Here is a 15000-nt window from a genome sequence, read left to right as displayed (position 1 = left end):
GCGCTGTATATATGTAAGTGCTGTATATATGTAAGCACTGTATATAAGTAAGCGCTGTATATATGCAAGCGCTGTATATATGTAAGTGCTGTATATATGTAAGCGCTGTATATGTAAGCGCTGTATATAAATAAGCACTGTATATATGTAAGCCCTGTATATAAATAAGTGCTGTATATATGTAAGCACTATATATAAGTAAGCGCTGTATATATGTAAGCGCTGTCTATATGTAAGTGCTGTATATTTGTAAGCACTGTATATAAGTGCGTTATATATATATAAGTATTATAAGTGCTATATAAATAAGTGATGTATATATGTAAGTGTTGTATGTATATAAGTGCTGTCAAAAGATCAATGGCAAAATAATAAAAATAAAAGTTAAAAAAAAAATTACATATACATTTACATATGTGTGTATGATGTGCATATTTATATATTTAAATACACAAACACATGTAAATATTTGAGAAAAGGTTTATTTATATTTATAAATTAATTAGTTAAATCAAATTCAAATTATTATAATATATTATAATAGTTTGGTTTTGTGTGTGTGTGTGTGTGTGTGTGTGTGTGTATATATATATATATATATATATATATATATATATATATATATATATATGTATGTATGTTTATCTGTCAGTCTGCTATTCTTGAATGTTTGGTGCCATCTTCCCATCTGAGTAATAATAATAATAATATTTAATAATAATAATATTAATAATGATAATAGGGACTGAGCCAAAAGGAAAATGAATTAATGAATAATAGCAGTTAGATTTCTGTAGCAGCCTCCAGCCATTTTTCTGCAAGCTCTACATTTAATTAAAGAGCTAGCAAATTATGAATAATTACAGCTCAGATCAGCATTATACCACTTGCTGAACACACATGATAACTTATATAATAGGTCAATCCACTTTATATTTTTATTCATAAAACTTTTCATCTGACATTGGAAGATTGTGTTCTGGATAGTTGGTAAATCTCTGAGTTTCACTGATCTGACACAAAGGAAACACACAAACGCTTGTTAATCCTCGAATTAAGTCAGTCTGTGTGTGTGTGTGTGTATATATATTGGGTTATTTGTGATTTGCGTGTGGCATTTTCTCCTTCACGCCCTTATAAAGAGCGGTTCCGCATCACAGATTCTCACTCAAATGATGTGCAAATGAAACCTGTTGAGGCGACACTCCTGCAGTTTCACAAACATCATTGATGAAGCACAGTATGTGTGCGTGTGTGTGCGTGTGTGTGAATGACTGCATCACAAAAGAGTGGAGGAGGGGTTTTGCACAGGACCTGAAGGAAACCCGAGACCCCAGAATTGATGCTCTTCCTCAGTTTCAATCTCTAACTTTATACACACATTCTCAAATGGAGATGCATTTACTGAAAATAACACCAAACATACGTTTTAGGAATGAAACAAATACTCATTATTGTATCCTTTTGCTTTTTTATACAGAAACTTAATAAATAAAATATATTGACTATATCCAATGCCAAATATTCAAGTATTATTTCTCAATCATTTATAAATCTTTATAGTTTTAATAGATTCAATTTAGTTAATTAAATTAGATTTACCCGGCTGGGTCAGTTGGCATTTCTGTGTGGAGTTTGCATGTTCTCCCGGTGTTGGTGTGGGTTTCCTCCGGGTGCTCCGGTTTTCCCCACAGTCCAAACACATGCGCTATAGGGGAACTGATCAACTAAACTGGCTGTTGTGAATAAGTGTGAATGTGAGAGTGTTTGGGTGTTTCCCAGTACTGGGTTGCAGCTGGAAGGACATCCACTGTGTAAAATATATGCTGGAATAGTTGGCGGTTCATTCTGCTGTAGTGAATAAAGGGACTAAGCCGAAGGAAGATGAATGAATAAAGTTAATTTTACAGTACGTAATATTATTTTGTGTGTATTTTTTAGTTTGTCTGTAACACCACGAAGTGTTTCTTTTAGTACCGAGGTTTTCATTTTTAGATCTGTCAATTGGCTTTGTTTATATTTAAACCTAATTTTAATAGTATTTTATGTTTGATTTTTAGTTAATTACCTAAATAAGTTGGTTCCCAAGAAGTCTTACTATTTAATTTATAACAGTGTTAATTTAATTTAACAAATTGTTGTAGTTTTAGTAATAAATTTAAATACTATTTTGTTTGTTTTTATCAGTTAATTAACTAATGTAGCCGTTACCATAAAGGTGTCTAAGTTTCGAAAAGGTCACATTTTTGAGTACTTAACATTTAATTTTTACATTTTTGTAATCGTTATTTACCACAAAGTGTCGTAGTTGAGTAGTGAATTTTAATACTATTTTACGTATTTTCTTCAGTTAATGATTATTTATCATGTCATATTTAAGTTTTAGTACTATCTTACAATTCTATTCTTCAATTAGGTACCTACGCTACTCATGTTAACATCAGAGGTCTACGTTTCGATATTAATTGATAATTTTTAACTACTAAACCATTAATTTTTACATTTTACAAGTTTCAATACTAAATGTCAAATTTTTGACTGATAAACATTTCATTTTTACACTTTTGTTAACTATAATAGTTCAATTTTAATGCTGTTTTGTGTGTTTTTTTTCATTTATCTAAATTATTTAGCATTAAATATAAAGGTTTTAGCATTGTGTTTGTTATTTGTAATACTATTTTACATTTCTATTCTTCATTTAGTTTAATAATTAGTTACCATTAGGTGAGTTTCGATACTAAGTTTCTAATTGTTCAGTACTAAACTAAGCATTTCTCTTTTTCATTTTACGATAAATAAAATAATTGGCCACCATGTAGCGTCGTAGTTTGAGTGTTTATTTTCTAAGTGTTAGTCCTATTTTACATTTCTATTCTTAAGTTGGTGAACAAAGTTAATGTTACCATTAGCTGTATAATAATAGTTTCGATACTAACTTTCCTCTTTTTCAGTCCTAAACTGAGCATTTTTCTTTTTCATTCTACGTTAAATACAGTAGTTGTCTTAGTTTAAGTAGTAGATACTTACTCTAATTTATGTCTTTCTTTCAGTACTAGACCGTTGACCATGAAGTGTCTCAGTTTTAGTGTTTTGTTTCTAAGTTTAAGTACTTTACGCATCTATTTTTCAGTTATTTATATTAGTTGGTTACCACGAATAGTATTGATATGTTTAGTTTTAGTTCTTGTTTTAGTTACTAAGCTTTCCTGTCGTCTTTACTGCTATTTTATTGTGACTATTCTCTCATTATGTGATGTTCTTGGAGTTCGATTAAATTAGTTTACAGCAGAACGCGGGAGCCTTTTGTGTGTTCTCCACCGATGCTGTGGAGAAAGACTGGAGCAAACTATTCAACCCATGCTGAGAAAAGTGAAGTGGTGTGAGCAGATTTGGTTTTGTGAGAGTTTGTAAAGTGATTTAGTTGTGTTGACGTGTTTGGCAGCTGTTTGGCGAAGTCTCACAGTGTCTCATTGTCCTAAAGTTCCCGGGAAACTAAACCAGCAGCTGTCGCTCCACGCACACACACACACCCTGCCCCCATGTCCTCATACAACCATAACAAACCCCCATCACAGTCCAAACAATCCCTCAGCTGGGGCTCAGCACTGCTAGCGTTAACCCCTCATACACCTATATACACTTATACCAGAGAACACACTTTAATAATCTCAAATGTGTCTCCTCTACAGTTTAGGAAGAGAACTCTACTATAAATTAAACTGCGCTCAGATCTGCACTATTTAACCACATGATACCAATAACTCGATAAACTATTATAAATGTTTCCTACTTAATGGTGTTGTTGTTCACTTCTTTGACTTGGAAAAACGTAAAAATGTTAAATGTTGCCATGACAGCAAACTGAAATAAGATAAGATAAAGTATTGTTTTTTGGCACTTATTAAGTGGATTGGACAGTATTGAGACAGGAAGCAACGTTTGAGAGAGAGAGGGGGTAGGGAAATGTCCTCAAGCCGGGATTCGAACTCAGGACACCCTGACATGCTACTGCACTATATCAACACGCTAATCACAAGGCTATTGCGCCGACAAGATAAAGTGTTTTGGATAAATTAAATATTATAATTTAAAAAATAAAAATAAATACTAATAATAAAATACCATAAAAAAATAAAATAAAATATAGGCGTCACGGTGGCTCAGTGTTCAGATTTTTTGCCTCACAGCCAGAAGGTCCCTGGTTCAACTTCCGGCTCAGTCATTTAGCATTTCTGTGTGGAGTTTGCATGTTCTCTCCGTGTTGGCATGGGTTTCCTCCGGGTGCTCCGGTTTTCCCCACAGTCCAAACACATGCGCTATAGGGGAACTGGGTAAGCTAAATTTGTCTGTATTGTATAAGCATGTTTCCCAGTAATGGGTTGCGGCTCGAAGGCCATCCGCTGTGTAAAACATGCTGGAATAGTTGGTGGTTCATTCCACTGTGTCGACTACCTTATAAATAAAGGGACTAAGCCGAAGGAAATTGAACAAATGTCTAACGGTCATGAAGATACTTTTAGAAATCCCATCCCAACCTGAGATATGTACAAATGTAAGCTAATTTGAAACCTAATAATGGTATACCTATAGTTAAGTATAGTATGAACACTAGTGAGGGGTGAAAGACAAATATCTGGCACTCTAATCTAAAGTTTTCCTTTATTTTGGCCAATATACCTGATCGCCATTCGCGACAGGAAGAGATCAGCCCAGAATTCAGAGTATTTCCTGTTTCGCTTACATGTTATTTCAAACACAAAAAGGCCTGAAGAGCCGAACGACTAAACTCACAGAGATTTAGGGGCACTTGTGCTCTACATAGCCGACTCTAACCACAGCGGCCCACACACACACACACACACACACACACACACACTGGAGCTGACCCAGCACACACTGTCGCAGAGAACAGACTTTGAGCAGTAATTAACAGTTTGTTTGTGGTGTCAGTGTTTCACCTAAATCTCACTCCACCCAGATAAGGGAACGGTGTGTATTCTGCTGTAATCCTAGTTTGGGCGTGTCCTGTTTTAACTTCCTCACTCACAAAACAAAGTTTCCAGTCAGCGTTGAAGAGGAAACCCCAAAGCCGCTGTTTTTTTCTTCCCCTCTCGTCACTGGCTGACGTCACAGCAGCCCAGCCAATCAGAGACTGTTGTCGAGGCAGAACTGAGGACAAGTTTATGCGTGTGTGAAAACTGCAGCGAAGCACGGAAATTCTGCTAATCCGCTGTATACCACTGACAGAAACTTGAGTTTAGGACACTGTTAAACACGTTTATCACAGTATTTAAGACTAAATACTGATCCCATTTGCTCTCCAGCAAAACTGTTAATATCGTCGAAATAAACCTTAAAAAGAGTCAAATGAGTATATTTAAAAATAACACTAGACGATTATCTGAAACAATAGTCAGCGGTGTTAGACAAATAGCTGAAACTGCATTAGATATTCTAAGAACTATATGGGCTAGGTAAAAATAAAATTTGACAAGCTTTGTATTAACAATATTAATGGCTGTTGGTAAATGTGGTATTTGTGCTGTTGAAATTGAATATGTTTTATATTATTTAATTTTAAATCTAATGGTGCTCAATAAATTTACTAAATTAAAATGTAAAGCTGAGGCAAGTACATATTTACTCGAATATTTCCACATGAAAAAAAAGATTATATTAAGAAACAGTTTTAAATCTTAACGCATTAACAATTTGTTACAGCATAATACTTTACTACAGTAAACTGGTTAATTGCTGCATAACAGTTGTAGATAACAGTACTGGGTCATATGTTTAATACTTGTTGTGTTATAAATTACCACAACATGTAGTTTGGTTAAAACAGTTTACCTTATCACAGTTTTGTTTTACGTGAGTGTAAAACTCGATATTAGTAATCTTTTGTTGATGTAAGCATTATTTTTCCTCTCTACATTCAATGATTGTCTGATGTATAAACCGCCGGTTTGAGCACACATCTGCTGACCTCTGCTGGAAACACTACAGTACTGCAGAATACGACTGAAATAATGAGAGAGACGCGAATAAAACGAATTTTGGGCGAGTAAATGAAAAATAATACGATAAATCTACCAAAGCGATTGTGAAATAACGACAGAACAACTTTTTTTTTCAGTTGACGCGGGAGATTCAAAAAGTTTTAACCGTCTTCAATTGCGCGTCTTCTAACGGTTTTAACTGTTAATACAGGGGGATTCAAAGTTTAATTTTATCCATGAGCTCTATCTAGCGACGTATATTTAACGAATGATGAACAATTATTTAATGTCTTCCCAAATGAAACAATGTTATAATTAAAAGTAAAAATTGTTAAACCATTAAGTACTTGTAGTTTGTTGTGGTATTTCTATATCTGCTTTGGTAATACAACACCTAATATAAAATTACTCAATACTGTATTATTAAGTTCTCTATTATACAAAAACACACTACATATTTCCTAACAAAGTGTAAATTGATGTATTTATTAATGTGGGTTTATATTGTTTCTCTAAAATAAAGAAAAAGCAACTAAATAAAATATCCCTAAAAGCTGATCAGTTATCACAAGTAAATCATTTTAATAAGTGACTTTGTTCTGGTTTTGTTCATTTCATTTGAGAATGACACATTTTAAAGGCTCAAAATGCACAGGCGAACTGCATAAAGTGTCTTTATTAACAAATATACATCTTTATTTTCAGCATGTTTTAATCCTACTGCCTCAAAGCAGGTACAAAATAACTCCAGACACTCTCCGTCACACACACTACACATTAAAACGCTGTTCATCCAGTCTGTGTTTTCATCCATCACTGATCTGAGGTCAGTCCACTGTGCTGGATTGCTGCTGTTGCCATGGTGATTGCCTCCTCTAACGTCTGTTGATCTTCTAACTGCATCACAAAACCAATAGACACAGTTAAACAAGTGGAGGTATTCTTACTGTTCACCTTATTTTTTTGACGTTTCACTAATGTGCCCATATGGTTCCTGTTAGGGCTGTGCGATTAATCAAAATCGAATGGCAATTTGAAACTTTGTGATTAGCTAATCACAAGAGGCTGTGATATGAAATATTTACAGTTGAAGTCATAATTATAATTAGACCCCCTTTGAATTTTTTTATTTTTTTAAAAATATTTCCCAAATGGTGTTGAACAGATCAAGGAAATGTTCACAGTGTGTCTGATAATATTTTTTCTTCTGGAGAAAGTCTTATTTGTTTTATTTCAGCAAGAATAAAAGCAGTTTTTGATTTTTTAAAAACACTTTTAAGGTCAAGAATATTAGCCTCTTTAAGCTATATTTTATTCTGATAGTCTACAGAACAAACCATCGTTATACAATGACATGCCTAATTACCCTAACCTGCCTAATTACCCTAGTGAAGCCTTTACATGTCACTTTAAGCTGTATAGAAGTGTCTTGAAGAATATCTAGTCTAATATTATTTACTGTCATCATGACAAAGAGAAAATAAATCAGTTATTAGAAATGAGTTATTAACACTATTATGATTAGAAATGTGCTGAAAAAATCTTCTCTCTGTTAAACAGAAATTGGGGGAAAAATGGGGGTTAATAATTACGGGGGGCTAATAATTCTGAATTCAACTGTATGTATTATTTAATTTTCCCCGCCCAGAGCAAATGCGTGCCTGCCGCATGTCTGTTCTAGCCAATTGACTGACCACACTTTCGTCTTGACCAATCAGAATTGCGCAACCAAACTATACGGAACGCCCACAGTAAAAAACAAACAGGAAAGTGCAGACAATTGGGTTAATGGCATCTGCCGCTTCAGCAGCATTAATAGACAAATAATATTAAAGGAAAAACAGCTTCGGTAATATAGGAATATTTTGGTTTTAACGTCACAGACACCAAACAAAAACAGGTAACGTTTAACAGCTGACGCTGAATTTTTGCCACGACTTACAGGTTATTGACCTGAAACTTATCTTCAAAATTAAATTGCAAATCACAATCGCAATGTCTGTCAAAAAAATTGCAATTAGATATTTTCCCCAAATCGTACAACTCTAGTTCCTGTTAAATCATTTATTGATGACCAAATAAGAACGTTTCGAGTTTTGGTACACAAAAACGTACCTTTCCAGAACAAGTTGTTTTTTTGTAAACACACTTTGTAATGTAAATAGTTAATTGCACTTTGTTATTCTTCTAGTTCAGCGCTAATGAATTTTAAATGGTTTGAGTTGACTCTAAATGGCTCGATATGATGGCAAAAGCAATCAAAACATACTATAAAGTAACTAACTATTCGGTAAGTTACTTCAAAAAAAGTAATTTATTACTAATTACATCATCACAATTGTATTTAAAGTACTTTTCAAATTATTAAAGTAACTTACTCAATAAGTACTTTAATTACTTGACTAAATACTAATCCAAATAAATTTTATTGCATAGATAATATAAATTAAACTCTTAATTCTTAAAATTTGAGTCAAACAGGATTAAATTTAAAAATTAAATTAGTTTTAAACAATGAGCACTTTAAACGTAACATCATATTTCATGAATATTTTATATTGGCATGTATTTGCGTTTCATTGTTTAAGCATGTGCAGTTGTTGAACAAACAACTTTCATTAGTTGACAAAATTGAGTTAATATGCTAAAATATGTTTACAATTACTTCACCTTACTATACTTTATATTTTCTTGAACCAATTTATTATTATTTTATTACTTCTTAAGTATATGCTGTTGTCTTGATAAATAACATGTTATTTACTTGAAAACTAGAATTATTCTGCAAAGTATATACATTTCTCTGCTTCTCTGAATAGATTTATACAGAACTGTTGAATTTATGTACATCATTTAAGGCAAGTATATAATAGTAACTGACCCAAAAATTAAAAGTAATCCATTACTTTACTTTTTCAACCAAAAAATAACTCTTACAAAAGCTAGTTACTATCACAGTGTGGTGTAAGAATGACCTGTACTGCGATCTGCGTGCCGTTTTCCGTGGCTAACAGTGCCACCTGCTGGTATGCCGACGAGTTCACTTCAGTCATGATACCGTCTGATGTTACTATGGCAACCTGCAGGACAAGCACAGCGAGTTATTGAGTGAGTGATCAGAGCTCTGACGACCACACAGAGCCACACATCCCATAATAACCCCCACCGGCTGCAGCTCTTTGCCATCTGTAAGCATGGTGACCTGCTGCCCGCCGCTGTGGCTCTGCTGGGCAGGAACAGAGATGGTGGATCCATCCTGGGTAACCATGGTGACGGCGGTGCCGAGGACCTGCAGGTGTGAGCTGATGATGTCGTTGGTTTCCATGGCGATGTCAGCATCAGGCTCGCTGTGCCCGACATCCTGCGGCGACCCGTCCAACACCTCTGCATCTGTGCGCACACACAAAACCGGCAATATAACTGCTACAACATAATAATGATAACAAAACTAGTCAGTAGTAGCCTGACTTTTCTTAAATCCTTGTATAAACCGTGCTGGGTAGATTACATATGAATTGTCTTCGGTTACTAACTACTTTTAGATTACTTTTGTAGATTACGTCTGTGCTAACCCTTATTTGACGTCACATATATTGAAGCAGGGTAATCTTGTGCTCTCGTGACAGATGGAAATAATAAATAGCGTCATTGTTTATCATCAAAAAAGATCACTTCAGAACATAACCTTACCATAACCAGAACATAACCTGAATATAAATAGAACATAAACCGAATATAACTTGAACATAGCTAGAACATAACCTAAATACAACCTTAATATAACCAGAACATAACCTGAACATAGCTAGAACATAACCTAAATACAACCTTAATATAACCAGAACATAACCTGAACATAGCTAGAACATAACCTAAATACAACCTTAATATAACCAGAACATAACTTGAACATAGCTAGAACATAACCTGAATACAACCTTAATATAACCAGAACATAACTTGATCATAGCTAGAACATAACCTAAATACAACCTTAATATAACCAAAACATAACTTGAACATAGCTAGAACATAACCTAAATACAATCTTAATATAACCAGAACATAACTTGAACATAGCTACAACACAACCTAAATTCAACCTTAATATAACCAGAATATAACTTGATCATAGCTAGAACATAACCTGAATACAACCTTAATATAACCAGAACATAACTTGAACATAGCTAGAGCATAACCTGAATACAACCTTAATATAACCAGAACATAACTTGAACATAGCTAGAACATAACCTAAATACAATCTTAATATAACCAGAACATAACTTGAACATAGCTAGAACATAACCTGAATACAACCTTAATATAACCAGAACTTAACCTGAACATAGCTAGAACATAACCTGAATACAACCTTAATATAACCAGAACATAACCTGAACATAGCTAGAACATAACCTGAATACAACCTTAATATAACCAGAACATAACTTGAACATAGCTAGAACATAACCTAAATACAATCTTAATATAACCAGAACATAACTTGAACATAGCTAGAACATAACCTGAATACAACCTTAATATAACCAGAACATAACCTAAACATAGCTAGAACATAACCTGAATACAACCTTAATATAACCAGAACATAACCTGAACATAGCTAGAACATAACCTAAATACAACCTTAATATAACCAGAACATAGCTAGAACATAACCTAAATACAACCTTAATACAACCAGAACATAGCTAGAACATAACCTAAATACAACCTTAATATAACCAGAACATAGCTAGAACATAAACTGAATACAACCTTAACATAACCTGAATATAAATAGAACATAAACCGTATATAACTAGAACATAACCTGAACATGACCTTAACATAATCTGAATATGACCAGAACATAAACTAAATATAACTAAAACATAACTAGAACATAACCTGAATATGACCTTTACATAACCTGACTATAAATAGAACATATAAATTAAATATAACTAGAACATAACCTGAACATAGCTAAAACATAACCAGACTATAAATCCCACTGCAAAAAAATAAAGTTTAATTTACTGAATTACATCTTTCAAAAGACACTCACCGTCCTCTGTGGTGTCGAAGTCTCCATGTGCGGTGCGTTTGTGCATGGCCAGCGTGGACGTCTGTCTGTAGGTTTTCCCGCAGTGGCTGCAGGTGTACGGCTTACAGTGTGTGTGGACCACATGATGCTTATAAAGACTGGAATATTCTGTGAAACTCTTCCCGCAGCCGGGGACTGTGCACAGGTACGGCTTCTCACCTGAGAGAGAGCGAACAGAAGATAGTAAAAGAGTAATAAGAGCAACACTATATTAACATTCTGTTTACATCTGGGGCCGGTATCACAATGGTGGTTTAACAAACTCAGGATTACAGGTTCAGTTTGAAGTTGAAAACCAAAAAATGTGCAATGCCTTGTTGATACCATGAAGCTAATATTCTGTTAACACGGGACTTGTTTCTGAATTCATCAAGGCGAGATATCAGAAGCAAACAGATAATCGCAGGTCTCATAATATAAAACTACTGTAATTGACTTCTTGTGAGAGAGTCGGTGCTATTTACAATTAAAAAAAAAAAAAAGAATTTTGAAACATTTACGCAGCAAGTATAAAGAGCTGTCCATGAACGCGGAGAGCTAATGGAAAACAGCTTACCTTATTAGTACAACTGATTTTAGTGTTTATATGGTTTATGATATATATAGGTTTACAGACTCAACAATCTAAGCCATTTGCTAATCTGGATTACAGATATAATAATTTTATAAATCATGTAATTTAATTATGATATATAATGCTCGTTAAATGAGTGTATTTACTGTCACTGCAGTTTGTGACCATTAAACCTGAACATAACCAGAACACAACCTGAACATAGCTAGAACATAACATAAATATAGCCAAAACATTACCTGACATACCTAGAAAATAACCTGAACATAGCTAGAAAATAACCAGAACATAGCTAGAACATAACCTGAACATAACCAAAACGTTACCTGAACATAACTAGAAAATAACCTGAACACAACCTGAACAAAGCTAGAACATAACCTGAATATAACCGAAACATTACCTGACATAACTAGAAAATAACCTGAACATAACCTGAACATAGCTAGAAAATAACCAGAACATAACTAGAAAATTACCAGAACATATCCTGAACATAGCTAGAACATAACTTGAATATAACTAAAACATTACCTGAACATAACTAGAAAATAACCAGAACATAACCTGAACAAAGCTAGAACATAACCTGAATTTAATCTAAACATAAGCTGAACATAACTTGAAAATAACCAGATCATATCCTCATCATAACCCAAATAACTAAAAAATAAACTGAAAATAACTAAGAACATAAACTGAACATAAGAAAATAACTAGAACATAGCAAGAACATAACCTGAATATGACCAGAGCATATCCAGAACAGAATATAACCTGAACATAGCTACAAAATAACCTGAACTAGAACATAAACCAAATATAAACAGAACATAATCTGAACATAACCAGACCCTAAAATACCATTGCAAAAAAAAAAGAAAGATTAAAGACAAGCTACCTTCATGGTACCCAAAACCCAGCATTGCTGAAAACTAAACTGAAACTTAACTGGCTAGCCAGCTAATCCAGCTTCATGATACAGGCCGCAAGTGTACACAGGGCCAAATTACAAAGGAGATTTGAGCATGTCTAATGTTAATCTCCGGAAAGCAGCTGAACAGTTCATTGTTAATGTGTAAACGTAGTCTTAAAGTGTGTGATCTGCTAATGCTAGCACTTCTGTACCTGTGTGTATCCTCATGTGGTTCTTGTAGTTGGTGGCACTGGCGAACGCTCTACCGCAGGACGGCTCTGGGCACAGATAAGGTCTTTCGCCAGTGTGTGTACGTGTGTGAACCTTCCGGATGTTGGAGGTGGTGAAGGAGCGTCCACAGCCCTCAAATGGACATTTAAAGGGCTTCTCGCCTGCAGAGAGAGTCAAATTCCCATCATTAGTGTCAGCTAGAGGCTAGTTTGCTACTCGTTTAGTTCCTAATGGATGACTGATTTTATCTGCACCACCATATAGGTTGATTTACAACGTTTTAAAATCAAAACAGCAGCAAAACATCATTTAACCCTTGAAGTGACAACAGGTGGCCTATTGCATATTTAAAACAGTAATACCCTGTGCTAAACCTAAACTAATCTTCAAAAATGAGATAGCATTTTTCATATTTGACCACTGTTTAATAAATAATATTATGTAGTTGTGGTAATTTAGTTCCACTAATAGTGCTACAAAAGCTGATATGCAGATACAATCACAATTTTGTTTTTAAAAAGTTATAGTGAAGAGTATAGATATATATATAGTTATGTAGGAATACTGATAATAGTAGCGGTTTCAGTAGTCGTTTTCCTGTAAATAATTATATTAAGTGTTTTTTTATAAATAATTTTACTATAATTTACAAATAAAAAATAAAAAATGTTGTAACGTAACCTGTGTCGTCTATTAGCAATCAAATAACATGGATAACTATTACCCTAGTGGACATTGTTGGTATAGCGACTAAAATTACACTTTTTTTCAACTTGAGGCTTTTATTTTGAAATTTGTGTTTATAATCCAAAAATGGCATCAATATTAATATGTAAATCGCATTTTATGATTAAGAGCGTTATCGACAATTATCTAAAATACTTGATTCTGATTGGTCAATCACAACAATCCAAGGCATATGAAGTGTGTCGACAACTCGAGGCTTTGCACACCTGACGAACACATTATATTCACGAATACTGTAATGTTTTTAAATATAAACTAGGCAGAAGGTGCTGTGTAACGTGGCAGGAATTTGAACAATGTCCGGAACTGCCCGAAATATGTGGCAATTTTAAAAAACTATGATTATCTATCTATCGATAACAATTTATTGTTCAATTATTTTTCTATCATTTGATTTATTATTCAATTATCTATCTATCTTTCAATCTATTCATCTATCCATCATTCGATTTATTGTTCAATTACCTTTCTATCGTTCAATTTATTGTTCATCTATCTGTTGTTCAATTTTTTGTTCAATTATCTATTGTTCAATCTATCCATCTATCGTTAAATTTATTGTTAAATTATCTCTCTCTTTCAATTTATTATTTAACTCTATCTGTTGTTAAAAATTTTTGTTCAACTATCTATCTTTCAATTTGTTGTTCAAATATCTATCATTGAATTTACTGTTCAATTCTATCTATCTATCTATCTATCTATCTATCTATCTATCTATCTATCTATCTATCTATCTATCTATCTATCTATCTATCTATCTATCTATCTATCTATCTATCTATCTATCCATCCATCCATCCATCTAAAACTCTAAAACTAAGCAAAAGGTGCTGTGGGATGCGGCGGGAATTTGAACAATGTCCGGACTGCGCAAAATATGTGGCAATTTAAAAAAATGACGAGCTTCAAAAATGTTTCCGTCGTGAATACGCCGATCACGAAATCCTGGAGAGTCTGATTAGTGCTTTATTTAAGACACAGACCACGAGCATCTCGTACCGGTGTGTGTGCGCACGTGTTTCTGCAGGTCCCCGGAGGTCTTGAATGCTTTATAGCACATGTCTTCAGGGCATTTGTAGGGTTTCTCTCCGGTGTGTGTGCGCTGGTGGCTTTTCAGGCCATAGCCGGTGGCGAAGGCTTTCCCGCAGGAGTGCACCTCGCAGCGGTACGGCCGGTCCCCAGTGTGTGAGCGCTCGTGAACCTGAAACACACAAACACACGTCTGTGAGTGGCTTCCATTTCAATTAATGTCAGTTCACCTTGCGGCCATATATGCAGCACCCTCGGCGAGCTAATCCAAGACTAATGTAATAAATATACAAATGAGGAAATGCAGAAATCTCCAAAACACAATCTGAAGTGACCTGTCTAATGACTGTGGTCGCTTAAGCTTTAATTACATTTAAAAAGC

At 34.2% G+C, this 15000-nt stretch overlaps 1 protein-coding gene and 1 long non-coding RNA gene across 6 annotated transcripts in view; one reads left to right on the top strand and one right to left on the bottom strand.

Annotated features, from left to right (window-relative positions):
• LOC141380116 (uncharacterized) overlaps positions 1 to 365 on the top strand; it is a 37198-nt gene extending 36833 nt beyond the window's left edge. The window contains exon 3 of the long non-coding RNA XR_012397578.1: positions 1 to 365. This exon is cut by the window's left edge and continues 880 nt beyond it. This is a non-coding gene — a long non-coding RNA (uncharacterized lncRNA).
• Positions 366 to 6660: 6295 nt separating this feature from the next.
• The window catches only part of znf76 (zinc finger protein 76), a 16201-nt gene continuing 7861 nt past the window's right edge, over positions 6661 to 15000 (bottom strand). For 4 of the 5 annotated variants that reach the window (XM_073936646.1, XM_009295759.3, XM_009295760.4 and 1 more), the window contains 6 exons: positions 14589 to 14790; positions 12821 to 13000; positions 11080 to 11277; positions 9169 to 9392; positions 8978 to 9082; positions 6661 to 6899 (listed from right to left, as the gene is read on the bottom strand). In XM_073936646.1, coding sequence (XP_073792747.1) covers positions 6816 to 6899; positions 8978 to 9082; positions 9169 to 9392; positions 11080 to 11277; positions 12821 to 13000; positions 14589 to 14790 — 993 coding nt within the window. In that variant the 3' untranslated portion in view covers positions 6661 to 6815. 5 annotated transcript variants of the gene reach the window in all.

Source organism: Danio rerio, chromosome 22 (genome assembly GCF_049306965.1).
Source record: "Danio rerio strain Tuebingen ecotype United States chromosome 22, GRCz12tu, whole genome shotgun sequence".
NCBI classification, from domain to species: Eukaryota; Metazoa; Chordata; class Actinopteri; order Cypriniformes; family Danionidae; genus Danio; species Danio rerio.
The sequence above is the reverse complement of the archived record's forward strand: the minus strand, read 5'-3'. Positions and strand labels throughout refer to the sequence as shown.